The 27833-nt window shown below is 38.6% G+C and overlaps 2 protein-coding genes across 2 annotated transcripts in view; one reads left to right on the plus strand and one right to left on the minus strand.

Annotated features, from left to right (window-relative positions):
• Window positions 1–19038, plus strand: part of LOC125228121 — a 40659-nt gene extending 21621 nt beyond the window's left edge. The window contains exons 8-25 of the mRNA XM_048132577.1: window positions 216–334; window positions 481–593; window positions 932–1141; window positions 1706–1817; window positions 3193–3310; window positions 3896–4035; window positions 4475–4597; window positions 5037–5129; window positions 5478–5585; window positions 6269–6339; window positions 7230–7370; window positions 7833–7991; window positions 10784–10884; window positions 11189–11375; window positions 12365–12556; window positions 14788–14893; window positions 16724–16859; window positions 18171–19038. Coding sequence (XP_047988534.1) covers window positions 216–334; window positions 481–593; window positions 932–1141; window positions 1706–1817; window positions 3193–3310; window positions 3896–4035; window positions 4475–4597; window positions 5037–5129; window positions 5478–5585; window positions 6269–6339; window positions 7230–7370; window positions 7833–7991; window positions 10784–10884; window positions 11189–11375; window positions 12365–12556; window positions 14788–14893; window positions 16724–16859; window positions 18171–18319 — 2378 coding nt within the window. The 3' untranslated portion in view covers window positions 18320–19038. The remainder of the gene's footprint in view (window positions 1–215; window positions 335–480; window positions 594–931; window positions 1142–1705; window positions 1818–3192; window positions 3311–3895; window positions 4036–4474; window positions 4598–5036; window positions 5130–5477; window positions 5586–6268; window positions 6340–7229; window positions 7371–7832; window positions 7992–10783; window positions 10885–11188; window positions 11376–12364; window positions 12557–14787; window positions 14894–16723; window positions 16860–18170) is intronic.
• Window positions 19039–19964: 926 nt separating this feature from the next.
• LOC125228387 lies at window positions 19965–20940 on the minus strand. Its single transcript, XM_048132937.1, has 2 exons — window positions 20712–20940; window positions 19965–20174 (listed from the first exon to the last, which is right to left on the minus strand). Exons 1-2 carry the CDS (start codon window positions 20883–20885, stop codon window positions 20040–20042), a joined length of 309 nt encoding a protein of 102 aa, XP_047988894.1. The 5' UTR covers window positions 20886–20940; the 3' UTR covers window positions 19965–20039.
• Between the last annotated feature and the right edge of the window lie 6893 nt (window positions 20941–27833).

Consider the following 27833-nt stretch of genomic DNA (forward strand, 5'->3'; position numbering starts at 1 on the left):
GTTTGTAATAGTTTCTTAATAGGTAGTTAGTTGGTAATAGGGTCCATTTAATTTTAAAGATCAGGTTGTGCTTCATCTACAAGAGATATTATCATATGATGCATTGTAAATTACATTGAAATTTGTATGTTTAAATAATATAACTTTTATAATGATAACTCCATACACATTGAATTTGTATGTTTAAATATTATAACTTTTATAATGATCAATAGATTTGGAAGATCAATGTTGGGCGTTTATTGCCAACGAGTGCCTGATAAACGAAGACACAGCGTTTGCGTTGTTTCGAGAAGCGCGAGCAAAAGGCACCAAGGAAGTCGTGGATATAATGGTAAAATTTGTTGTACCGTATTGTTTTTTTTTTATGAAATATCAAGCTATTTAAGATGGTAATGCAAACAATAAATCCTAGATACAGTAGATATATTTGTAATGTCCCACAGAGAAATAGGTACTACAAGTGTATTTTTCCTACAGGTACCACGGGTTCAAAGATTTTTCTTGCCTCTGGTGGCATCGAGAGATTTCTTTGCCCTAGAACTCGATGAGATCTTAATTTTCTTGAGTTCTAATTACATCTGCGTCACCAGGTATTCAGAATTGATTTTAACATTCCAGGGCACTAAGTCCAAGTTTAAAAATGTCCATACGACCCAGGTCCTGTCCAAGTGTCGTGTCAAAATGGACATATTGACTCCATAGACATGTTGATCTTTTCATATATTGTCATTTTGACACTTGGTTCTAGTGCCCTGGAAGGGATTTTAAGTGCCTAAGTACTGGCTTGGAAAACTTTACTTGACTAAACTTTTAACTTTTCATAGCATCTCTTTCTTGGTAAATGTAAATGTGCGATTGTCATCTTGTCGAATACAAGCACATTTAGAAGTAGGTATGCCTTTAACAATACTGAATCATTATATCCCAGTGAGATAGAAGTCCTGATGGCTGGAGTGCGATGGCTTAACGGCAACTGGCCAGAGCGTCGTCGGCACGCTGCTGAAGTTATGCGCTGTGTGCGTTTTGGCCTCATCTCGCCCTGGCAACTTGTGGATATCAAGCGGAATCCTGACAATGCTGAGATTCTAGAGATCGTCAATGATCCTGATGTGCAGCAGATGGTTGATGATGGACTTGCGTAAGTTTAGTGCTGGATTAAGAAACCTATCTCTTTTCTCAGTGAGATGAAAATTATGAATGACTTGAGTACTGTGACTATACGGCAAACGGCCGGCGCATATGGCAGAGGTGATGCACTGTGTGCGTTTCGGCTTCATCTCGCCGCGGCAACTTGTGGAATCATACATACAATTATTGTAAATAATTAAAAATAAAGTATTAGGTACCTAATAATGGTTCCTTTATATTTTGAAATGCCAAATTATTTAATTTTAAGATATTAGGGGTCATCATAAGGAATTTTCGAGTAAAGTCATCATAACTGGAACATCTTAAGTACCTACTACAGATATAGTGCGAAAAGTTACGGAAAAGTAGGAGTTGGGTGTGGGTTACCAGGAAGTCTGTATTCGTCACGTTTGGGATTCTTTGAGGAAATTATCTGGTTAAACTTTATTTTTAAGTTCATGACGCCATAAGGCAACAAAATTTCGTGTACTTAGGTAAGATTAAATATTTTTATTAGGCAACTCCTACATTTAATGTGGGCCACTAGTTTAAAACAGTGAGTTTTTGATTACAGCTACGTCATCATAAAATACTGGTACGGCAACAACTCGAAGAATTATTACCACTGGATAGATGTTCTTGGTCTTACGGAACCTGCTGAAAGGAATTGGATTGGAGAAGAGACGGTAAACAATATATTCTTCGAAAATTTAAACCGCTTCAGCTTGGTTATGCTTACTGTAAGGTACAGTGGGGTAATCCTGACAGCGGGATAAATTCCCCTGTGCCAAACATGTCCTGTATGGTCCTCTATATAGTTTTTTTTAATACTACGTCGGTGGCAAACAAGCATACGGTCCACCTGATGGAAAGCTGTCACCGTAACCTATGGATGCCTGCAACTCAAGGAGTGTCACATGCGCGTTGCCAACCCATTAGAAACTTGTACACTCCCCTTTGCTGTGTAGTACACAGCAAAAAGGACTAAAGGAGTGTACAAGTTCCAAGGAGGGTTCGGGTTGCCGACGACTCAAAGGACAATAGACGGAACAAATTAGTTCCGTTGATCCTTCCGTCACCAGCACACCGCACCCTCGTTGAGCTCTGGCAGCCTTACTCACCTGCAGGAAAGAAAGAAGGCACTATGAGTAGGATCTAGTGCTATTTGGCTGCGGTCTTCTGTAAAGCGGAAGTACTTCCCCAGTTGGCTCTAGATTCAGGCGAGATGATATCCGCTGTGCTGTGCCCTACCACACAAAGCGGAATATTATTCGCTATGCCCTACCTCCTCCTCCTTGTGAAAATATGAAAAATACTTCTTTTGATCGAAATAACGCCGCAGTCAGGATAACCTTCCTGTACCTTACATTCAATAAGTAGTGCCCATGCAAATTGATCTTACGATAACCTCCTGTAAAGTTTAGACATACATGGATTCGACATATTGCAATATACAATATAGCAGAACCGTTACTAAGCGAATTTGCGGCTACATGATCATTTGCACGTGTACATATCGTACGACCCAATACAGGGAAACGTTGACGCAAGTTCTAATAAGTAGTAAATCAAACATACTTACTCGTCAACAAGGAAAACCAAGTGTCTGCCGTTAGATTTGTTAACGGCCAATTGGTAAACAATACCTAATAAACCGCAGTATTTATCTATTTACCCAATGACTGGCGCCGAAACATTAATTTCGCAGAAATATTATGTGTTAAGTGTGGTTATAGTTATATCTTAAAACTTTTGACATGCCTGTTATTTTTCTTGGAAAATTGCTCCTGTTGTTATTTAATATTGCAAAAAGGCACGGTCAGAAGTACTCGAAACCGACGAGCATGTACGAGGAACGAAAGTGGTTTGTCAGGATCGTATCAAACGGAAATCCGTGATCTCTGCCTACCCCTCTGGGAAACAGGTGTAATTTTATATACCTAATACCTATGTATGTATGTTGTTTCTAACCAACGATAGGAGTATGAGGGTTTTAGATGTCAACAAGAATCAAAAGAGCTCATTTCATTACTTGACCTAATGACCAATTCAATATTTCAGAATCATGTCACATACAAGGATTTTCTGAAATACCTTGAGCAGTTCATGGTGCCCAAGGACCAAGTGTACCAGCAGATGGCCCTCATGCAACCACCGCGGAGAAATGATGACATACCCGGTAGCAATAACATCATGAACTTGTAGTACCTAGATTCTGTCTAGAATTTATAATTATCAACAGTTGTTTGGGTGTGGGTGTCCATATTAAATCTAGATAGATAGATAGGATACTCTATATTGGCACACCTTAGCAAAAGATACAGTGGATTCAAAAGTAATGATTATAAATAGAAGCAGACAACAGGCGATCTTATTGCTAAAGAGCGATCTCTGCCAGACAACCTTTGGGTAGCGGAAATAAGAAACAATCAAAAAGAGTGGTGTTGAACAAGATTAAAAAATACTTATATGAGGTCTTAGATCTTTTGAATTCCAAAATATCTTATCTAATATAAGGTGTCTTATCTAATATAAGATGAGCGTATTTCTTTGTCGCTAGCCTCTCATTCTATTTTATTTTGAATTAATCAAAATTGAGTTTGTCTTACCAAGATTTCACATGTAAGCAACTAGAAAATATTTATGAGTAAATCGACATTTAGTACAATAACGACAGTCGGTACCTACTTAAAATAAGACAGCCTGTAAATTTTCCTATAGGAATCAACAGCTACACAGAATTGATCAGAGTATATTTGTATAGGCAGTCTTCGCGGCATGGACGCTGAAAACATGGACTCGCGAAGACCTAAAATGGACTTACCCCTGCCGACGACGTTTAAAGGGTTCGCTGGAGATAAAGAAAAGTTTCCTGTGGGAGAATTTTTTATGGATCGGAGAAAGGTGGGTGGGCTTTAGAAGTTAAATTAACTATTAAATCACATAATGCCGACATGGACATTTGTTACCTCCGTGGACCAACGTTGGACTTTCGAGGAGTCGTTGGAGTCTTTGTTTGGATACTTTATTTTATTTCATATTCTTGACTAAAATGCTTTTCGAAATCCACAATTAAGGGATACATAAGTATAGTATTGATTTTTCTCACGTGTTATTAATGGACATTTAATTTACTAATTTCATTGCGAACATCAAATGCAGTCACATACATGCAATTACGCCTGTATACCATAAGACCATAACGGGGCAGGCAGAGCACATGAAACTACTCAAGTTTCAGTGCCACTCTTGGCAAATAAAACGAACTTGTAACATTGCAGTCGCATAATAATTATATTTATTAAATACATATTCGTAGCACCGTCCACTTCTTCAATTTTAGAATAAAGACCCTAGTCCACAAATGGGCGAGGCACCATCCACGGCCCCTCGTGATGACGACCTGGCGCTGCAGATGAAGAGAATGAGGAACGTACTGCACGGGAGGGCCGAACAAGCAGGGGAGGTAGGGTCACTGATGAGCATCCATAGAACTACTATAGGATAGGCGCCGACTTGAGCCTTCGATCATGACGAAGACCTGACGATGCAGATGAAGAGAATGAGAAACGTGCTCCACGGGAGGAGCGAGCACACAGGGGAGTTAGTGTCACTGATGAACATTCATAGAACTACTACCTAAACAAAGGATAAAGACCGTAGTCCTATGGGGGACGTGCCAATGGGACGCTCACGGTGAAGACTTGGTAGGGTAGGTTTTTATGATACATGTCACCTGATGATATACGATTAGTACCTATAGTTTCCTTGTTTATAATAATTATAACTTTTTGGTGTTAAATATTTTTATATTATCTTCTTTTTGAGTAGCGTTAGAGCCAAGGACATGTTCAGTAAAATGTATAATTTATGTTTGTTCACAAACTATATTTTTTTTACTTTAGGAACGGAAAAGGGCTGTGCAAAGTAAATTCCACCTGCCCGCGCACCGTCCGCAACTGCAGCAGATTCAGATGTGTTTATTGGAACAAGATAACGTAACTTTTTTTAATATTATTTACCTATTTATTTTAAAAGCTTTTTTATTTAAAGATTTTTTTATAACACTTGTAGGGTAGGTAAACATACCTACCTAAATATTTTATAAGATGTCATTAAACTACATAAATCGACTTCTTAAGTGAATGGGGTTACCCGATTAGTTTTTTTTTTTTTTTATAAGTAGCGTACTTAAGACGCCACAATTATTGGCCCATACAATTCTACCATTTTATTTTAAACCGGTATCTATATCGGAGTTTTCTTTTTATCTCAATGTTCTCAAACATAATGTGCACAAAGGACCAAAAAATATTAAATTGATAAATAGTAAAATTGTCTTACAGCAGTCACAGAAACAGCGGGAGCAAGCATTCGAGCCACCTGAGAGGGATTCGATTGAAGACCTAAACACCAATCAGAGTGAGACTAGCGACTCAGAACACATATTGCTAGTAAGTTTTAAAAAGTTTTTTTCCTTCATCATTTTAATCGTCACACTTTCCATCATTTTAATTTCCAATATTCTAAAAAATTACTTTTATATGTTATGTTAGCGATATTAGCCTCCTAAAAGTTGTATGCCGTAAAATTAAACTATTAGGTTTGCTAATTCGGAAATTGCTGAATGTTCCATACAAAAACTTCCACCCTAAGTAGCCTATGCCCCTCTACATCCTTTCAACTATCTCTACTTAAAAAATCACGTCAATTCATTGCTCCGTTTTGGCGTGAAAGATGGAGAAACAAACACACACACACTTTCCCATATAACATTAAGTATGGATTTTTGCCATCATTAGCAAATCTTACCAATATTTTTTGAGTTGTTAGTCTACAAAATCATCGTTTTAGAGCTCCGGTAAACATGACATAATGAAACAAGTGTACACACAGCAGTGTGCGGCGTTAGACACAAGAGTGCAATTCAGATTCATAAATTGTATCGTTTTGATACGACCACGAAGATCGCTTATGCCGATAGGTGCATCGGATACTGATGAGGAGGCACACTCAAAGATTATGACAGATGGCGCCACCTTATTAGTCCATTTGCACAGTCGCCGCCTGGCGGGATACAATGTCAGTGTGCCTCCTCATTACCATCATCATCATCATCTGATATCCTTTGTTTCAGCGTTACGAGAGGCGGCCGAGTGCAGCGGCTGCCTACTTGGCTGCTGCCACGGCTGCCATGGCTGGCCCCAAGTAACGATTTTGTATTTATTTATATTTACTGAATATGTAACTCTGTTTTTAATACTTACTTTTTCTTTTTACATACCTTCATAAAGAAATAAAATATGCCGTCGGAAAGTTTCTAAAATTAGAAAAATTAGAAAGTTTCTAAATTAAATACCTAGACAAGGAAAATTTCGGTCATTTCCATTATTTCTGAAAACAATTTTTTTAATTTCCAAAATTAATGTTATTTTGCATCCTGTTATATTCCCTAATACCTACTGGTCTAATGCCTGATCTTATTTAGACTTCGTGCGAAATCGCATGCTATTTTAGTTACATTGCGGGATGTTGAAGTTACATACAAGTTTGCACAGCAATCAAATACCGCAATGTAATAAAACTCGTATGCGAGTTCTCTTACCGTCTAAATGGGCCCTTACTTTTCATAAACTAACAACCACATCGCAGCTTTCACACATGTACAACATTTGCATAATCTGATAAATATGACTGAACTATGAAACAAAGCTCAAACTTCTGTAAAATATGAATAACTAGCTTTTGCCCGCGGCTTCGCTCGCGTGAGAAAGAGACGAAAAGTAGCCTATGTCACTCTCCATCCCTTCAACTACCTCCACTTAAAAAATCACGTCAATTCATCGCTCCGTTTTGCCGTGAAAGACGGACAAACAAACAGACACACACACTCTCCCATTTATAATATTAGTATGGATACTTACTAATTGCTGATAGTCTATAAAATGTCAATAATACTTATTTGAGATCTTAGCGCTTATTTGTTATAATTCTAAAGTCTAAAGTACCATAATTTAGACTCGACTATAAATTGCAGTTGTTTTTCGGAGAACGATACTATATTTTTTATGCAGTTACTATAGCATTACCCATTGTAGGGTGCAGACAGAGGCAGCATCGTCAAGTGCTCAGAAGAGTCTAGTAGCACCGAGTTCGCCGTTGGTGGGTCGACAGAACAACACGAGTCCCACCATCTCGCTTTTCAACCAATCTAAAGAATCTTTGGCGAAGAAGAATATGTGGTGTATACCTACTTTTCATATTGTTATGTAGTTGTAACTAGGTATTTCTGTTAGAATTCGAGTTACACCATGACAACGGAGAAGGCAAAACATGAAAGCCAGCGTGAATGGAATTAATGAAAGTTTCATCGTATGCGTGTAACCCGTATTAGTATCCATTGGTTATGGCGCAATTTAATTAGTCGATAGGGCCCGCATGCGGGGTACGAGAGATTTCTGGAACGCGTGCCACAGGGTCCGCATTCAGGGAAACGTTTTCATAAGTCGATAGGGTCCGCATTCGGGGTACGAGAGATTTCTGGAACGCGTGCCACAGGGTCCGCATTCAGGGAAACGTTGTCATAAATCGATAGGGTCCGCATTCGGGGTGCGAGAGATTTCTGGAACGCGTGCCACAGGGCCTATAGGCAATATAGCCTGTTTGTTATTTTGGAAATTTAACTGACATTTAATTTTCAGGAATAAATTATCAACATCGGTCCTAGGACCGACCAATAAGATCTACACGGCCGATGGTTCTCTGTTCAACTACAACAGAGAGACTGTGTTGGTGTTCGGGGGCATCGACCCTCATGCGAACTATGGCCTTGGGAGAAATACGGGGAAGGACATATTTAGGTAGCCTAAAAACTAAGTATCTTAACAAATGTAATGTAATATCAATTGCACTGGCTAAATCGCAAACCAACCAAAATAGTATTTTATACAATCGTGATATAATACAAAGCCTTTCAATCGAGTACCATGTTTAGGCCACGAAGCTCGCTGAGTGGCTAATAGTAAGGTACGAGAGTGAAAAGCTTAATTATATCACTATTGTATACAATACTTTTTCTACGAGTCATCATCTTCATCATCAATGGACAGAAATATCATCATTCATGCAAGTTAAAATTAATGTTAATAGCGTCGTTCACCGTTGTATCAACATCGAATTACCTAGCAACCAATTGTTTGTAATAACCAAGCCTCCCTAATAACAAAGTTTGTGAAATGCATATACTCATCCTTGACTTCTTTATGAATTAGATAATGTATTGAAAAGGGATGGATATATGCTAGTTATTTCTCTTTTTGGTAGGTGGTCAGTAGGCTCTTGTTTTGCTAGGGATGTTACTTTGTCGATTCTATTATCGATAAAATACACGCTTACTCATGTTCTCACCTTAAAAATAATATAAACTTGATACATATAAAAGTAACGAAAACATACAATATCTATTATAAATATTTCATTAGGATTATTATGGCTTTTTGACTATGAGTCACATATTCATACTGTATTCTTGGCTAACCAATCTAACCATACCTACGGATTGCAAATAAATGGTTTGTTTATGTACTCAATACCTACATAACCGCTCATTATTCTTCTCTTACTAAGGCCCATATCACATTATCATATATATTTCATCATAGATGTGTATGTCTCCCTTCTTCTTTAACGCGAAGAAAAAGGACGGCATGTTGTCTGTGATCATGTGATTTATATGATAGTGCAATATCGGCCTAAATAGTACGTGTAAAAAATACGAGTATATGAGAAATCAATACATTCTTCTCTTCTCTTTACGCAAAGACCTAAGTAAAATGCTTTTATTTAGCATCTATCTCATGTGAAGTCCACCACTCAGAATCTACTTACCTTCTCTACCAAATGGAAAATAAAACAAACGGCAGTGTAGGTGACATAATTTATTATTTCAATAGTTTCAACTATTTTTAGTTTCTTTTAATCATATAGGAGAATATCTGGAAAAACTAAAAAATATTAATGGTTGAGTTCGCTAGACCTGTTACATTACCAGGTCCGTGATGCCTACCAATAAACATTCATGTCCTTTTTATTGAATGAATGTCGATAGGGTTATCCCTGACGTCGATAAAAATTACACATTTTTACACATCACTATCATATAAACATAACCTAAAAACAGTTTGAAGAAATATCGAAAAAACATGAATAAAACTATGCAGAATTTAATACGGCATTAGTTATATATAAACTATCAATATCGTTTTTTATGTTTCGTTTAGATCCTACAAAAAATATTATCAATAATTGAACGAAATTCACTAATGAAAGGTTACATGTTCTTGGCAGTTTTCTTTTCACCATTTACGTGAATTACAGTCCTTAATCACACAGGTCACAGTCACATAAGGAACTTGAACACATCACAAATAGTAACATAGCAGGTTAATCAACTATCTATTAGGAATAAACACAATATAATTAAAAATCGGCCAGATGACCGCCGAGATATTTGACTTAATATAATACGACTATGTACAGTTGTCAAAGGTGGACACCGACTGTGAAAGATAAACACATATTTAATTTAGCCGTATTGTAACTACTAAAAGGCAACCAAAAGGCAACCACTTGACAATCGTTTAGTGACCACCTTCGGGAAAACGAAAGAAGTTCCGGATTTTTGTCGCATTCGCTCATAAACAAAACGTAATAATGTGTTGTGAGTAAGATTCAGTTCACCATGCTCTTATTTTAGCATGGCTTCCATGCTTTAGTTATACTTCCGTGGTAATAACCGTCCCTGATTGGCCGATAACGCGACAGATAAAAAAAAATGTGTTTCAGATGCAGAAAAATTTGCCAGGTATCGCAAATATATATAGAAATTGTATGAAGTTCTATTTTTGTAATTATTATAGTTAACTAAAGTCAACTATAATGAGATTATTATAGTTGAGTTGGAGCTGCCATAGAGTATCCAACACTGAAAAGTTAGCACTTATAGTTTAGTCTGTGGTGTCCTAATTGACAGATTACAGTCGACGAGTAGAAAAAATGATATTTTGAAATTGTTTTGATACAAACTTGGCAAGTGTCTGAATAATCGGCATAAATCTTACTTCATTTACTCACATCATGGTTCGAGGTCTTATCCAAATATGAATAGAAACTGTAAAAGATTTGAAGTCTGAATTGGACTATTTTTTTTGCAAATGCGAACCGATCTATATCGTATCGAAAATCTAATTTATGGTGGATTGTTTGGAGTGGGTTGTTCCAAAACTCGCTTAGTGAATATGACCTATGGTTGACTGGTAGAGAATGCCTTTTGGCATTAAGTCCGCCATTTGTACATTCTTTCTTTGTTGTCTGTGTGGTGACGAGTTAAGAATTTAGGCAAGAGGCTGGCAACCTGTCACTGCAATGTCACAGTTTCGTTTTCTTTCAACCCCTTATTTGCCAAGAGTGGCACTGAAGCTTTAGTAGTTTCATGTGCTCCGCCTACAAGGGGTAGGCGGAGCACATGAATATATGGGATACAGGCGTAATTGTATGTATGTATGTATGTATGTATGTTGTACATTCTTGTGTATATTTATACAAAAAAGTTTAAATTAATAAATATTTAAACATAGTCATCACGTGAACACAGGTTTGATCCAGTGACTAACACCTGGGATGTCGTTGGAGAGCTTCCTGAGCCGAGGCATCATCATTCGGTTGCTTTCTTACGGGGAAGAGTGTATCTCGTTGGTATGACATGATTTTTATTTGTTCCTATTTATAAAGACGAATTTTATATTAGAAAACGGACAGACTATGGGGTCATTCTTCTACTTTAGACAAGACAAGACGAGCGATTTTTCTTATTACCTAACTGATCTCGGTATAGGATGGTTGGGTTCAGTCTTTAGACTTAATATTTCATAATATGTTCGTTACTTTATCAACGAAAGAAATTCACAACACATTCCGTAAAATTATGTTTTGATACTTTTGATACATATTACTTCGAAATGCGAAAGTCCTTAGCATCACTCTTGCCTATCTTTGCCAGGTGGTTCAGATCCTCGAGACGACGACACACGCGGTAAATCAGTAGTGGTGTCTACTGTCTGGAGTTTTGAGCCGGTAACGCGGGCCTGGTTCAGCGAATCCGGCCTCGCTGTGCCGAGAAAGAACTTTGGCCTCGTCGTGCACAAGATGGCGCTGTACGCCATAGGAGGGCAGGATAAAAAGGGCAGGTAAGTTACCGACAAGGGCGACAAGATACGTCCACCTGTCCACTGTGTGGAGAGTTGAGAGCGAGCCGATAACGGAGGTCTGGTTCAACGAGGCCGGCCTAGTTGTGCCGAGAAAGAATTTTGGCCTCGTTGTGCACAAGATGGCGCTGTACGCTATAGTTAGGGAGGGCAGGATAAAGGAGGGAGGTAAATTTCGGACAACATACGAGTACTAAGCAGTTAATTATGCCTGTATGCGACATGCCATTATGCCAGACAAAGAATGAAGAACTTTGGAGCAGGCTACCTGGCACGAAGTGCTCAGAGAGCTACACATTCATCATCCGATATGGGATGTCGAAAAGGAAAGCTGAAGGATTAGGATCGTAAGTAATTGCACAAAAATCCCGATGGGTCGAAGATAAGGGGCAGGATAAGATAAGATAAGATGTCTGTATGCGGGATATCGGTAGACAGCCTTTTACATCCGATATCGGATCGGAAGAATTTCAAATGAAAAAATCAAAGATACGCTGAAATGTATGGGGATATCTCCACATCCGATATCGGAGTACTGTCAAAACGCACTAATACTCAGTGTGCAGCTGGACCCGGTCACGCGGGTCTGATTCAGCGAATCCGGCATCGCAGAAACGAGCAAGAACTTCGTCCTCGTTGTGCACAACATGGTGCTTTATGCTAGTTATTATATGGTATAAAGGCAGACCCAACACAAGATGGTCGGACGGCCTATGCAAAATAGCCACCGATTGGCCAACTGTGGCAAAAACCAGAGATAGATGGCTGGAGGAGGCCTTTACTCGAAAGGGGTCCAAATCAATTTTGTTTTTTTTTTAAAGTATTTTTTTATATTATTAAGGCACTTTTTTGGTTCAAAAAAGACTTAATTTAAAACAGGCTTTTTATTTTATTTTATTTATTATATAAAATGCACTTTCTGACAGCATACGCCCTCGATTTGACAAAGCTAAAACAAATCCCTATTACAGAGTCCTTCGCTCGGTGGAGAAGTTCGACCCCACCACTGGTTCTTGGAGCGAAGTCCGTTCCATGGGCGTAGCTCGCATGGCGGCCGCGGCAGCTAAGTACCGCGAGTACATCTGGGTCGCCGGTGGCATGACCGGTGAAAAGAAGCGACCTGTCTGCAAGGTCGTCGAGTGCTACAACTCTGAGACTAACCAGTAAGTGTCTAATACAGGAAACTCAGTCTTTCCTCGGTGGCTTTCGATCCCGCTTAGGGTTTCTGGAGCGAGGTGCGTTACATAGGCGTAGCTCTCATGGCGGCCTCGGCAGCTAAGTACCGCGAGTACATCTGGGTCGCTGGCGGCATGACTGGCGAAAAGAAGCGACCTGTCTGCAATGTCGTCGAGTGCTACAACTCTGAGACTAACCAGTAAGTGTCTAATACAGGAAACTCAGTCTTTCCTCGGTGGCTTTCGATCCCGCTAAGGGTTTCTGGAGCGAGGTGCATTTCAAGGGCGTAGCTCGCATGGTGACCGTGGCGGCTAAGTACCGCGAGTACATCTGGGTCGCTGGCGGCATGACTGGCAAAAAGAAGTGACCTGTCTGCAAGGTCGTCGAGTGCTGCAACTCTGAGACTAATCAGTAAGTGTCTAATACAGGAAACTCAGCCTTTGCTCGGTGGCTTACGATCCCGCTAAGGGTTCCTGGAGCGAGGTACGTTTCATGGGCGTAGCTCGCATAGCGGCCGTGGCGGCTAAGTACCGCGAGTATATCTGGGTCGCCGACGGCGTGACTGGCGAAAAGAAGCGGCCTGTATGCAAGGTCGTTGAGAGATCAGTAATGAATATAGCCTGGGACTGCATTACACGCTGATCAAGGGGATTGGCGGTCTAGGTTTAATTAGTCTATGGTTGTAGTAGTTATTCTTTGTAAACTGGCATAATATTTAGATTGAGAAGAAGAAAGGTAGGAAAATTATGAATCAACGGGCTTTCAACAAATTATGGCCCATTTATCAAAGCTAATAGTTACAAGCGGAACTCTCTTTTCAACTTATCATATTAGACAGCAACTACCAGGGGGCCGTTTCTCAAAAGGTACAAGCCTTGTATTACAAGTGCGCGAACTCTCAAATCGTATGGGTTGTCATGGAAACACACTTGTAATACAAGGGTTGTACCTTTCGAGAAACGGGCCACAGGGGCCCGTTTCTTGAAAGGTACAAGCCTTGTATTACAAGTGCGCGAACTGTCAAATCTATGGATTGTCATGGAAACACACTTGTAATACAAGGCTTGTACCTTTCGAGAAACGGGCCCCAGGGGCCCATTTATCAAAGCTAATAGTTACAAGTTACAAGCGGAACTCTCTTTTCAACTTATCATATTAGACAGCGACTACCAGGGGCCCGTTTCTCGAAAGGTACAAGCCTTGTATTACAAGTGCGCGAACTGTCAAATCGTATGGGATTCCATGGAAACACATTTGTAATACAAGGCTTGTACCTTTCGAGAAACGGGCCCCAGGGGCCCATTTATCAAAGATAATAGTTACAAGCGGAACTCTCATTTGGATGTAGGGTTAAAATAATTGTACTTATATGTCTGTTTTTGTTTTTAAATTAATGTGTTATCTGTCGTGGCATCACCAAATGGGCCCTACGGAAGATCAGCGCTGGCTACATGGCTAGCATCATGCTGAGTTGGGTCCATTTCGTGATGAACACTTTTATGTCATTTTGTTCTTTGCCATTTTATGTTTGATGTCTGTACATGTCCGTACATGTTATGTGATCGTCATGAATAAATGTCTTTTATCTTTATCTTTATCTTTATCATTTCAACTTATCATATTAGATAGCGACTACCAGGGGCCCGTTTCTCAAAAGGTACAAGCCTTGTATTACAAGTGTGTTTCCATGACAACCCATACGATTTGACAGTTCGCGCACTTGTAATACAAGGCTTGTACCTTTCGAGAAACGGGCCTAGGGGCCCGTTTCTCAAAAGGTACAAGCCTTGTATTACAAGTGTGTTTCCATGACAACCCATACGATTTGACAGTTCACGCACTTGTAATACAAGGCTTGTTTGTACCTTACGAGAAACGGGGCCTAGGGGCTCGTTTCTTGAAAGGTACAAGCTTTGTATTACAAGTGTGTTTCCATGACAACCCATACGATTTGACAGTTCGCGCACTTGTAATACAAGGCTTGTACCTTTCAAGAAACGGGCCCCAAGGGCCCATTTCTCAAAACTGAAAGTTACAAGTTACAAGCGGAAGTCTCTTTCCAACTTGTCACATTAGACATTGACAACCGCTTGTAAATTGTAACTTGTAGCTTCGAGAAATGGGCCCCTGTAATTCGTAACTTGTAGCTTCGAGAAATGGGCGACTGCACGAAAATTTTCCAAAATTTAAAGTTTAACTTGGTTAATTAAATTTTGAGGTGGACGACGATTTACGACCTTCGGTTTCCACGGTGCTTCTCCACGCTGTTCGCGATGAACGACAAACTGTACCTCGTCGGAGGCGCCGGCAAAGTGTCAGAGAGGGTGAGTTAAACTAAAACGTATTTGTGGTAAATATTTAGCGTAAGGCCTGAGAACATGCTCATATAAGGCGTGCAGCGGGGAGCGTGCGGCGTGCATGTGAAACAATTGAAGATCATACAAATGTCAGGTGCCGTAGCCGAATGGCATTTCTGCGACGCGAAACGAAAACGAAACGCCGCGAAAGGTAGTCTGGCTCTGTCGCGCCATTACGCAAGAGCGATGGAGATTTAGAGATATATATATGTCGCAGGGAAATGGCCAAGACAGAGATTTCATCAAATCACTAAGGGATATGATCAAATCACGCAGGATGTCAAAATGGCGAATCCATTTCATCATTTCTCTAGAGAATTTCTGTCATTTGACTAAATCCCTGACTCTGTTTAGTGAGATCACAAAATCGACCAACAGACATGCCAGGTTTTGTCATTTCACTAGATTTGTTTAGGGATTTGATTTATCATCTCGAATCACTGTCGTGGTTCAGGGATTTTAATCCCGAACCACGATGATTCGAGATTTGATCAAATCTCTGTTTTGGCCATTTCCCTGAGACATATCTACGAGCGTTTCGTTTTGTGAGCGTTTGTGCCATTCGGCTACGAGCTACGTTCCCTGAATAGACGCTGCATAGGGTGTACGCCCGCTCGCCCGCCCCGCCGAACGTTCTGCTCCAAGGGGGGCGATTTTTGATACTCGCATACGGGATTTTGTCACTAAAATACCGGTTGAAAACGGTGACTTGCTTATTATTTTCTGTGACAATTTTCTGAATTCGAACGCGTGAGACTCAAAAATCGGCCCGCAGGCCTTCCACTTACTCGTTTTGTCAGCGATACATAAAAGGTACCTACTAATGCCGAAACTGATGTTTATTAAAAACTATTAGTCATACGTGCTCACTAGTCACGGTTATAAGCTTAATATGACAGAGGCCATGTCGGAGCTGAAAACTATAATAAGTGTAACTGATTCATATAATTTAATCTCCTTTAATTAAAGTAATTACTTTCAATTTTTTTTGGAAATTTTCCGCAACTTGTACCTGAAAAAGCGTAACCAGCCTTGGGTACTGCAAAGTATGTACTCGGTTTCTGTTGTATATTAAATTTTACTTACTTCGGTGGCTCAGCGACCCCAAGTGGATCTTGGCCTCCGAGGTTCCGACACTAGACTTCGCCATTCGCTCCTTTCCTGTGCGATCTAATACCACTTGTGATCAGTCACTTGTTGGTCCCACTGGTGTTTCTGGACCTCGTCGATCCATCGACATGATATCTTATCTACTCCTCTTCTTCATCCTCCTACCCTTTATGTGGGGTCGGTACATGTCTTCCTCTTCCATTCTCCTCTATCTTTCGTCATCTCAACATTCTCAACACTTACATCTTTCTTTCTCATATCTTTTTCACACAAACCATCCATTGTTGTTTGGATGGGCCATTTTTTTCAAAGTTGTTCACCCCACTTTTTTTGTAACGGGTATTTTTTACGCGATTAATACTCAGAATCGCGAGGTCTTTTGATCCTGATAGGAGAAAAAAAATGTCCCAAGATTTCCATATATTTTTTCGAACCTTCCATTCCGTTATCGCCATACAAAATGTATAAAAAAATGGTAACGGAATAGGAAAACAACCTTGGGACACTTTTTTTTGCCCTATTAGAATTGAAAGAGCTCGCAATTCTGAGTGGAAACCACATAAATATTTCCAAATCCAAAAAAAACGTGGAGTGGACAACTTTCAAAAAAACTGGCCCGGATGTACCCCATCCTTTCTATGCATCAACATTCATCGATATGACATCTATACTTATTATGTATTTTAGGAAAAAACTGCGAGCAGTGTTGGCGCCATAGACTACTGGGATTGGAAATCGCGCTGCTGGAAGCAGCAGACAGAGATGTCTATTCCGCGACACGGGCATGCCCTCGCGTACCTCGGTACACAGATGATCATCATAGGTCAGTAACAGTCAGTCAGCAACATAAATCAAGCTGGTGAAGGGTTGAAAACTGCCAGCAGAGTGGGTGCCATAGACTACTGGGCCTTGAAGTTATGCCATTGGCATGTATGATCATTATTGATGAGTAACAGCAAAGAGGATCGAGTATTATAGAGAGTTACTGCCAAAGATGTTAGAGATGTATAGAGTCTCTAAGTGTCAAAGTACATCTAAAATAAAGAAAAATTATACATGATGAAGAAAACAAACGAACTGATACAAATAAAAGATAACTAAAATAACTTTAGATTTTCGCTTAATATGTGTTAAAATGTCAAATATTAATATTAGCGCCATCTAGCCGAGCGTTCCCCAAAGGTGTAACGTCATCTAGGCCACCGTACCTTTTTCTATAGGGCTTTGAGGTACTTGTTTTTCTTAGACTTTAGCCGTCTTTAGGGAGTTAGGGAGTTACCAAAGACTTATGTAAGTCTTTGGTAACAGTTAATCAGCAGCAATGCAGCAAAAGTAACTAAGCGGGTATTTAAAACAAAGTTCAGGCGCTAAATTTCAACCCAGCCTGCTTGGCTACTTTTCTTGTTGAAAATGTATCATACTGACTCATAACAACAATATTAGGTCCAGAACAATCTTTTCCACTACTTGTTTTGAAAGTTAACTACCTGTAAAGTTATCTGTTCAAGGTTTTGTGCTGATAGGACAACAGTCAAAACAACATTGTTATCGGACAACCCGGAACAAGACGTAGTCTAAGACGAGGATATCTATGTGTATCCGAAGATCTTTCAAAACAAATGACAATATTCTATTATTAAAACCGCTAGTATAATACAAATATGATAAAATGACATTATCACTATATACCAGTGTCCAGATAAATGAAAACACCTACTCCTTATGGCCTGCGTGATTGAAACACAAATACGAAGAATAGTTATTTGTTTTACAAGGGGGCAAAGTTGTTCTTTAACCGCACGTGCCAATATTTTTCAAGGCATGAAGGTTAAACAAACTTTGCCACCGAGTGAAACATACAATTTTTCACCACACCAACATGAACAAAATAGTCCGCACTACAAAGCATCAAATTAAATCAAATCCATCCATAGCAAAGTAAGTCTTTACCAGTTGGTGTGGTGAAAACTTATTTACCTACTCTATTTTTTTTTTCATTATAAGTAGATCCTGCTGCACTAACGGTTTCAAATCCATAATATTCTCAAATACTGAGGTCAAATGTACTGAAACTTATCAGATAGGTATCTGTTGCCTTGCCATTTATAATTTTGCTTTTCTTATGTCTGTTCAGGCGGTGTGACAACTATCTACATGCGCGCTCTCAACAACGTGGAGTCTTTCTGCTGCGAGCGGGAGGCTTGGATCAGGGGTGTCGCGTCCATGCCCTCGCCTCTGTCCGGACACGGTGCCGTTACCCTACCACCGGCATCGCTCATGTAACCCTACTTAAACTAAAGGTGTCGTGGTTGAGGGGTAGGTGTGTTCCATACCGTTGTCTCTATCCATCGGCGCCGTTACCCTTCCTTGAGCATCGCTCATGTAATCTTAGTCAAGAGCCAAGTCAGTCACCCAAGCGTCTTTGGAGAGTCCAGGTCTAGTCAATGCTATGTAAAATGGCCTCGCATCGCCAACCTTGCACCTACCATAGAGTTGACTAGACGCTGGCGCTCAAGAGGTACTTATGTTTGGTGGCTCAATGTTCCAGCCGTTTTAATACCGTTGAATTTAATGGCGGTCATCCAAGTGTGACTATTAAGTAGTCTATCCGTATCATTGTAACAAAATGAACGAATGGTGGAGACGTTACGGGTTGACAAGCATTGCATTGGATCAATATTTCTATGCAAAGTTTTTGTGCGCGTCTAAAATTGATTTGTGATTAAATTTTTGTTGTATTTAATTTTGAATATTGTAAATGTAATTTGTTAAATTGACTTTCTTGGTCGCTTGTGTGTTAAGTTAAAATAAATTCTTGTACATGTTGCACGATTATATTTATTATTATAATCAGTAATCACTTACTACGATCATTGAAGAAATATAAAATATTCCACTGCACTTGATAAATACTTATCACTTCAAGAAGTGATAGAGTATTTTTATGGGATATCTTATCAAACATCAAAGTCTAGGTTAGCCGCTGGACTGAAGCACGTTATAAATGAAAGGATTTATAGTTGAAACCCGATAAGTTGAAGCAAACTGGTTTTTGAAATTCAAACTGTGCAAGTTTTTTCCACAATGTTGTTATTTCAAGGACAAATTATCCCCTCTTATCGGGTTTCGAGGAAACTACAACAAAAAAATGCGTTTATCTCGTTAGTTCCACAGGTGGTAAATCATCTTTATTACTAGATTTACCTACTTTAATCCAGTTAATTTGATTATACTTTCGATAAAATGCGTTTTTACCCGCTGGTATTAGTACGTGTTTTTGAGCTAGTGATCAGTATTTTTCTCTATGGGATATCTTATCGAACATCAAAGTCTAGGTTAGCCGCTGGACTGAAGCACGTTATAAATGAGTTGTTTGTTGTTATGTCAAACATTATATCGTAAGTATTTTGGCGTTTCAGTCAAGGGGCAAACACATACACTATTAGTAGGTAAATTCATAATAGCTGTTGCGAGATTTTTACTAAAGTATTCATGGAAACTCCAGCTTTCATGAACCTTTACATTTTTTTGCCGCGTCCATGATACACGAACAAGACTTTATAACCTAAATCTTATACTAGTATCACATTAATATAGAGTTACTTATTATTTACAGTAGATCAAACCAATAGATGCCCATTTAAAACCATTAAATGCCCAAAAAAAAATGTATTGGTTTGAACCGATCAGTTTAACTAGAAAGTCAAAGTTCTCATTCCATTCAAAAGTTAGAGGGGGGGGGGGGACACTTTTTTTTCCCGATTAGCATTTAGTAAACCCTTATTCATTTTTAAATACCTATCCAACAATATAAAGTGACTTCCACGGTACCCTAATAAAACATTTTTTTCAATTTTTTATTTTTGCCCAAGACATTTCGAGTACGGTGATATCCGCGGACGGACGGACGGACGGACGGACAGGACATGCCGGGTCCAGAGTTTTCATCAGTCAGCCATTATGTTTTTTCTATGAGCAAGCAGGTAAAGAGATCTTGATCTAACTAGTCCCAGACTTCTCTGCAGATCCCCAAATAGTCCCGCTTGAAGCCCTCCTCAGGACAAGGCATGTGGCCCATGAAAAAGATCGGGTCATTCCGCGGCACGAAGCGGTTCGGTTTCACGTTGCGTGGAATTTTCTGTAAACAGTGAAAGGTATGTTAGGTATTTGAAACATCAATATATTTTTTGTCTGATGTACCCTAAGTTTGTCTTTTCGTAATCTTATTTTTAGACTTTATAAACAATAACATGGTCACAGTATAATAAAGAGTACTATCGTACAGTATGGCCACTCCTGCTCCCCGTTGGAAGTGCCGCCCACCCCCTCTCGGTTACCTCACAGTTACCGCATGTCAAAAATGCGAACAGTCGACCTGTCATATTTCACTCACACAAGCTTAGAACGCGTTCACCTACACGATCTTAGACTGTGTGCTAGGAACGCGCCTCTTTCAGTATCCAAGGTGTGACTTGGTAGCCAACCCAAAATGTTAGGGACAATACGCAGATTTAAAAAAATACTTTTTTTGCCTTTGCCCAGCAGTAGGACACTTATTATAAGAAAGCAATTATGCATTTATTTTATACCTCTCGTCTTTATAAAATCGGTCAGATTATATTAAATTAACCTAAATGGTTTAAAATATACATGGTGCTTTATTTATACTACGTACCTCTATTACTTCCACATATTCTCTGATTTCCGCAGCTTCTCCATCCTTTTCAGTTCCATCCTTGCACAATTCTACGTCGTGGTGTCTCGCATGGGTGTCTCCATGGGGATGTATATGTCTTGCATTTGCAAAGACAATGACCGTCACAAACAATAATACTATTAGCTTTATCATTGTTTACTATCTTTTAAGGCGTGCGTACTATAACTCGTCTGTATTGTTTGTGAATCTTCACGGTCGCCGAGTCCTTATAAATGATTTGGAGTTATCTTATGTGTCGCGTGTAGACGTCATCGTCATTTTCTCGGTAGTCAATGGCGAGATTACAAAATTGTGTCCTCCAGTGGACAAGTCGAAAAGTAACGTAATTTTGTACAGTCAACAACACAGCTGTGTATACAGACAAAGTGCCAAAAATATGTATACAGAACTTTATTACCTGTACGTAAAGGTGTGTATATATTTTTGGCACTTTGTATACACAGATGTGTTGTTGACTGTACTAAATGACAACATTTCAATCATTAAAGTATGTTTAGGAACAACATTCAAAAGTTTGTACTTACCTCTAGATGTCACCTAGCAACTAGATAGCACCTAGGTACCAAGCAGACTGATGATGATGAATGAGTAATGTTGACACAGATATTGGTAGGTGTGTGTTATAACAACACGACTTACGTCAGAAAAATTCTGCCGGATATTGAAAAATGAGGGCATTGTACTTCAACAATAGCTTTCCCAAGAATCCATACTAATATTATAAATGAGAAAGTGTGTGTGTCTGTTTGTTTGTCCGTCTTTCACGGCAAAATGGAGCGACGAATTGACGTGATTTTTTAAGTGGAGGTAGTTGAAGGGATGGGGGTGACATAGGCTACTTTTTGTCTCTTTCTAACGCGAGCGAAGCCGCGGGCAAAAGCTAGTAAGAAATAAAACTATGACTATAGTTTTCGTATACTTTAGTACTATTTGCTCAGTATCCACAAATTCTACTTTAAGCCCTGGTAAGTAGGTACCTATTTCCTGTGTTTTCTGAACCATACAAATTTAAGACACACACAATTGGGATTTAATCGCGTACACACTCATATTTCAACATTTTCAACACGAAAATTGATTCAGATTTATAATTTATTCTTCATAATGAGGACTAAAAATAGTGTTTGTTTTATTTAAATAAAACAAAGATACAGCGGGGCAAATTTTGAATCGGGGGACAATTGTAACTGATCCATTTTTTCCATTATTACACTGATATGATGTTGAGTTCTACATGTATCCACTAACACGCCTACCATGGATTAACCAACCGGTGGACACTCTATTTAATAATGCAAACATTGTAAAACATGGACCAGTTACATTGGCCCCCCAGTCGAGATTTGCCCCGCTGTACCGTAATAAGTTTCTCATCTCAATTTTTACCTACCCGATAAAGGGATTGTATATTTCAATTTCAATTTATTTTTTTATAACGAAAGTTACATCTCAATATTTTTTTTAATCTAAATATTTATTTCAATCTAAATATTTCTGGTCGGTACATTATGTTTTTTGGAACTATTTCAACCAAATATACCTCTAGATAGGCACCTACACCTTACAGACATAGTGTCTGAGATACCTGACAAGGACAAGATATCATTCAATTTAAGTCAAACCCGGAACCATACAGCTCTACCTACGAAGAGCACAAAATTACGGGAAGCGACAATAATAGTTATTTGTTATACAAGGGGGCAAAGTTGTATTTTAACGCCGAGTTTTTTTAATACACGAGAAGTAAAATACATTTGCACCCGAGTGTAACACAAAACTTTTCCACTCACTATAGCGAGGAAACTACAACGCAAAAAATCCGTTTATCACTGCTTCCAGTAGTTCCACAGGTGGTAAATCATCTTTATTACTAGATTCACCTACTTTTATCAATTTTAAAGCAGTTAATTTGACTTTATTAAGGTCAAATTACTTTACCCACTAGTGGATAAAATGAGTTTTTACCCGCTAGTATTAAAGGACAAAACACGTGTTTCCGAGCTAGTGAGGGGAAAAAGTAATTTATTGGAATAAGCAGAAGAAACTTGTCATTGACGTGGCAGAAAGCTGTGCAGACAAGTATAACTACATCGAAAATAAGTATTAGACTTAAATTATTTTTGGTACTAGCTTCTATCGGTGACTGTACTTATGTAGACAACTAAAACTAAAACTCATCGAGATAATTATTAATGATTTCCATTGCCTCTTTAACATCAGTTACATTTTAACAGAAAGTTACAAGTTACAAGCGGAAGTCTCATTCCAACTTGTCATATTAGACATTGACTACCACTTGTAAATTGTAACTTGTATCTTCGAGAAATGGGCCCATTGACTACCACTTGTAAATTGTAACTTGTATTAGCTTCGAGAAATGGGCCCATTGACTACCACTTGTAAATTGTAACTTGTATTAGCTTCGAGAAATGGACCCATTGACTACCACTTGTAAATTGTAACTTGTATTAGCTTCGAGAAATAGGCCCAATGACTACCACTTGTAAATTGTAACTTGTATTAGCTTCGAGAAATGGGCCCATTGACTACCACTTGTAAATTGTAACTTGTATTAGCTTCGAGAAATAGGCCCAATGACTACCACTTGTAAATTGTAACTTGTATTAGCTTCGAGAAATGGGCCCATTGACTACCACTTGTAAATTGTAACTTGTAGCTTCGAGAAATGGGCCCCAGATCAGAAGAATTATTCAATGTTCATCCTATATTTAAAAAAATTAAGCTCAATCAGAAATCGGGAGATATGTGAAATGTGTGAAATACTTCCATGACCCAAACAGCAAATATGGCATATCCATACTAACATTATAAATGGGAAAGTGTGTGTGTCTGTTTGTTTGTCAGTCTTTCACGGCAAAACGGAGCGACGAATTGACGTGATTTTTTAAGTGGAGATAGTGATGGAAAGTGACATAGGATACTATTTGTCTCTTTCTAAGTCCGCAATGTTTTTATGTTTGTTACCCCCACTAGATTTTAGTCTCATAATTGAGTACGAAATGCTTGAAATGGGGGTGGAAGTTATGTATGGAGCATTCCGCGATTTTCGAATTTAACGCGAGCGAAGCCGCGTGAAAAAGCTAGTATTAAATAAAAGCTAATAAAACAGAAACACACCAATAAAATGTACATGTTACGCGAGTTTTTAATATTCCTATAACTCTACATATAACAATAAACATTATAAATTATAATTTGATGAGATGTAATCTACTTTTCTACTATCACTTACAATAAACACGTGCGATTCACAATGACACTAATTTTCCATTCCTAGTAAAACGCATTAAGTGTTAGATACAATGATGATTACTAGTAAAGATAATTATCATTTTGATCGATCCATTGTGTAACGTTTATTTGTTTATTTACGCTAGGTTTTAGGTATTATTTTATTCATTGTTTTGCTGCAAAATCTTTACCAGACCTAAAAAGCAGCTATACCTCTAAAAAAAAATGAAAAAGTTTATTTCAGAAGTGTCCCATAAATGTGTTAGTAACAGAAAGATATTCTTTTTTTTATGGGATAGGAAGCAAACGAGCAGACAGGTCGCCTGATGGTAAGCGATCACTGCCGTCCATGGACACCAAAAACACCAGAGGTGTTGGAGGTGCGTTGCCGGCCTTTAAGATGGGTGTACGCTCTTTTCTTAATATAAATACAAAACCAAATTAAATCAAAATATAAATTAGCTTAGCCGAAGTCACAATCGCAACGGCCAGACAAATATAATACTTGGGGCAGTTGCATCAACACTATCAACAAATATCAAACACATTGATTACCGTCTCATAAGTCTCAGGAAATTCCCATACAATATTTTTTACGAACGCTACATTCTATAGCTAAGCATTTTTTTTTATTTTGATTTTTTTAGGGAATTTTAGGTCAATTATACTCAGAATCACGTGTACTTTCAATCTCACTGGGAGACAAAAAGTGTCCCAGAATTTCCATACATTTTTGTTACTTTCCTCTTTTGATACCCCACACAACATACGTACGGAAAGTGGTAACAAAATAAGAAAAGATCGTATAAGACAATTTTTTTTACTACTAGGATTGAAAAAGCTAGTGATTCTCAATAGAAATACCATATTTTTTTTAATATCACATTTCATAAGAGCGGCGAAAAAAAAAGAAATGCTCAGCTGACGGTTTGGTCCAACCATCCCTAAATCTAACAAACACACACTTATAAAACCGGCGGCTTATTGTAATAGTCGTTGTTCAAGAACACTTACAGTTTTACGACATTGCAATAATAATCTAAGACACAGTATTGCCTCGTGCCACTCATTGTGATTGTGTTTTATCATGAATCATCATACCTATAACATATAGGTTCAGTTATGTACATAGATATATTAGATATAGACCATAGGGTAGACATACCACGTGTGGTAAATAGATCATTACAAATTAGAATGAATTTTCGTAGGTATATAAGCAAACTTAGCATTATTTAACTTTCGACCTACTTAGCACAATGTACTATAATTATACCTATACAGGATGTATTTTTGATATTACTTCAAACTTTAACCAGACCAAGGTTTTAGCACTAATAACCCATACAACAAGTAAGTAATTATAAATAAAATAAATAATAAATAAATATTGGGGAGGTGTCCCCAATATTTATTACAGATCAACACAGATCAACTTAGCCCCAAACTAAGCAAAGCTTGTACTATGGGTGCTAAGCGACGATATATATACTTAAATAGATAAATTCATATTTATATACATAGAAAACATCCATGACTCAGGAACAAATATCTGTGCTCATCACACAAATAAATGCCCTTACCGGGATTCGAACCCAGGACCGCGGCTCAAAGGCAGGGTCACTACCGACTGAGCCAGACCGGTCGTCAAATATAACTTTGGTACTAACTGCCAGAGCGTAATATTATAAATTTAAAGAATATATTGAGCAGCAATGTATTGCTTGCCCTAATTGACGGTTCGTTCGTACGAAAAGCCAGCAATTCATTGCGTGCTGAATTATTTTGTATGAAAAAAAATTGTATTATTTAATTAAAACATATGAAAATATGTTCCGTAGGGCTTGTACTAATAAACCTTTAAATATGAGGTAATATCAAAAATACACCATGTAATATACACCCTGTAATATAATAAGTTCGAAATGTTCGAATCAGGCCGTAATTAAGTGTGAGGTGAGGTGATCGATCGTACGATCCAAAGTAAATATCGAATGTCATTGACGCACATGTACCACGAAACCTACCTACAGAATAACCTATTCTCTGAAAATGAGTATTACCTACTCAATTTTTATCTTTCCTTTTAATTTTTATCGTTGATTCGATTCGATTAAAGATGAATTGGCGTAACTTTGTACAATAATACGTAGCCAAATGTACAAACACTTGTGATAATATCGTTACAATACAGATGTAGTGCGGATTCTTACGGAAACGTACGAACGTGTCATGCTATTTCAGCCAGTCTCTGTACAAGACCTACTGACACTGTTCCCTGAACTAGCATGACATCAGGCCCCGTAGCCGAATGGCATTTCTCCGACGCCAAACGAAAGCGATACGCCGCTGGCTCTGTCGCGCCAATACGCAAGCGCGATAGAGATAGCTATCTACTAGCGCTTCGTTTCGTGAGCGTTTCGTGAGCGATTGTGCCATTCGGCTAGCCACCCAGATCTGTATCTGCGTTTGCGCATTACTATTTCAATCGCTCTACTGAATTGGCGCGACAGAGCCAGACTGCGTTTCCATTGGGCGTCTAGCTTCAACGATTGTTATTTATTTAATTTTCAGCTAGGCCGGCAGACAGCCAGACAATTAAAATAAAGTAGTTAGATTAAACTTTCGTGAGACATATTCATATATCTAAATATACGGATGTACTCACGTTAATATATCGCGTTTGGCGACAAGTTTAGAGTCATTTGGAATGCACGGAGTTTAGCCGCCCGCGAGCACTCATGCCTAATGACGGATCCCCATTTGACTCGACTTACCTATAGCACTAGGATCTTAATCCCTTTAACGTTGATTTTATACAATTTATTTTGTCAAAACAAACTTTTATCGGGTTGCCTGAACGAATTTCAGTCATCGATCTCCTTTATGAAGTCAAAGTCAAGGTCGATACTCGTTATGTGGAAATTAAATTCTATATTTAATAGCTATATTTTAATGATTCAGGAAAATAACGACAAAACCATCATAAATATGTATATCTACCTAATTATAATTAATTATAAGGAAGCAATATTATTCAAGTAAAGGTTACAAACGGTATTATTTATTGTAAAGATCTTTTGAAAGCTATGTGTAAACGTGTCAAATGCCTACAACAGCAGATTTGTTCTTTAACCGCCGAATTTTCTCCCTTAACTGTCGGACCTCAATGCGCATTTCCTTTCTCAGCATTTGGGTCAAATACGCCATTACTTCTTTAGTTTTCCTTGGTTCCCAGTCACAAGTCGAATCGGTATCCTCGAGGTCGACGATGGTGTTAAAAGAAATGGAACTAAACTCCGACCACAATTCTTCCCCAACTGCTCTCTATAGCCTTTGATATACTCTAACCTCATAGAACTGCCCCGCACAGGGGACAGTTAGTTTCATTTCACATGCCCTTAAATAACATGTCACCAATGATGAGTTTGCTTCCAAAGGTTTAGTGCCAGAAGACCAGTATTCTACTTTATAACGAAAGTCGCCTTTACTGGATCGGAGCATTTCACCAGCACAATACATGTAGGTAGACTCCCACTGAATCACAGCGCCGCGTGATGTTGTGCTGTGTATTGTTAATCCCTGAGCAGCAGCCGGCCTCACGATGGGGACACGTGGTCTATGTGAAAAGTTTGGTTAGAGCAGCCAACATTATTGCAAGATTGTATTAGAAACGAAAATTCTGACACCTCATTCGAATATCCTGGATTATCTGAACTGTACCAAATACAAAACATTTCGATATAAGCCTGTGATTTTGTGCAGAGACGAATATGATTGCTGTTGTTCAAATAATATAAAGTAAATTGGATGTTGGCAGTAGACGAC

Source organism: Leguminivora glycinivorella, chromosome 7, assembly GCF_023078275.1.
Source record: "Leguminivora glycinivorella isolate SPB_JAAS2020 chromosome 7, LegGlyc_1.1, whole genome shotgun sequence".
NCBI lineage: Eukaryota > Metazoa > Arthropoda > Insecta > Lepidoptera > Tortricidae > Leguminivora > Leguminivora glycinivorella.

Bases quoted from the DNA above. Each gene is read 5' to 3' on its own strand.
- LOC125228387 (XM_048132937.1), bottom strand. From the start codon at position 20,885: ATGATAAAGCTAATAGTATTATTGTTTGTGACGGTCATTGTCTTTGCA. The intron at 20,175-20,711 runs GTACGTAGTATA...CACTGTTTACAG, and splicing joins AATATGTGGAAGTAATAGAG to AAAATTCCACGCAACGTGAA.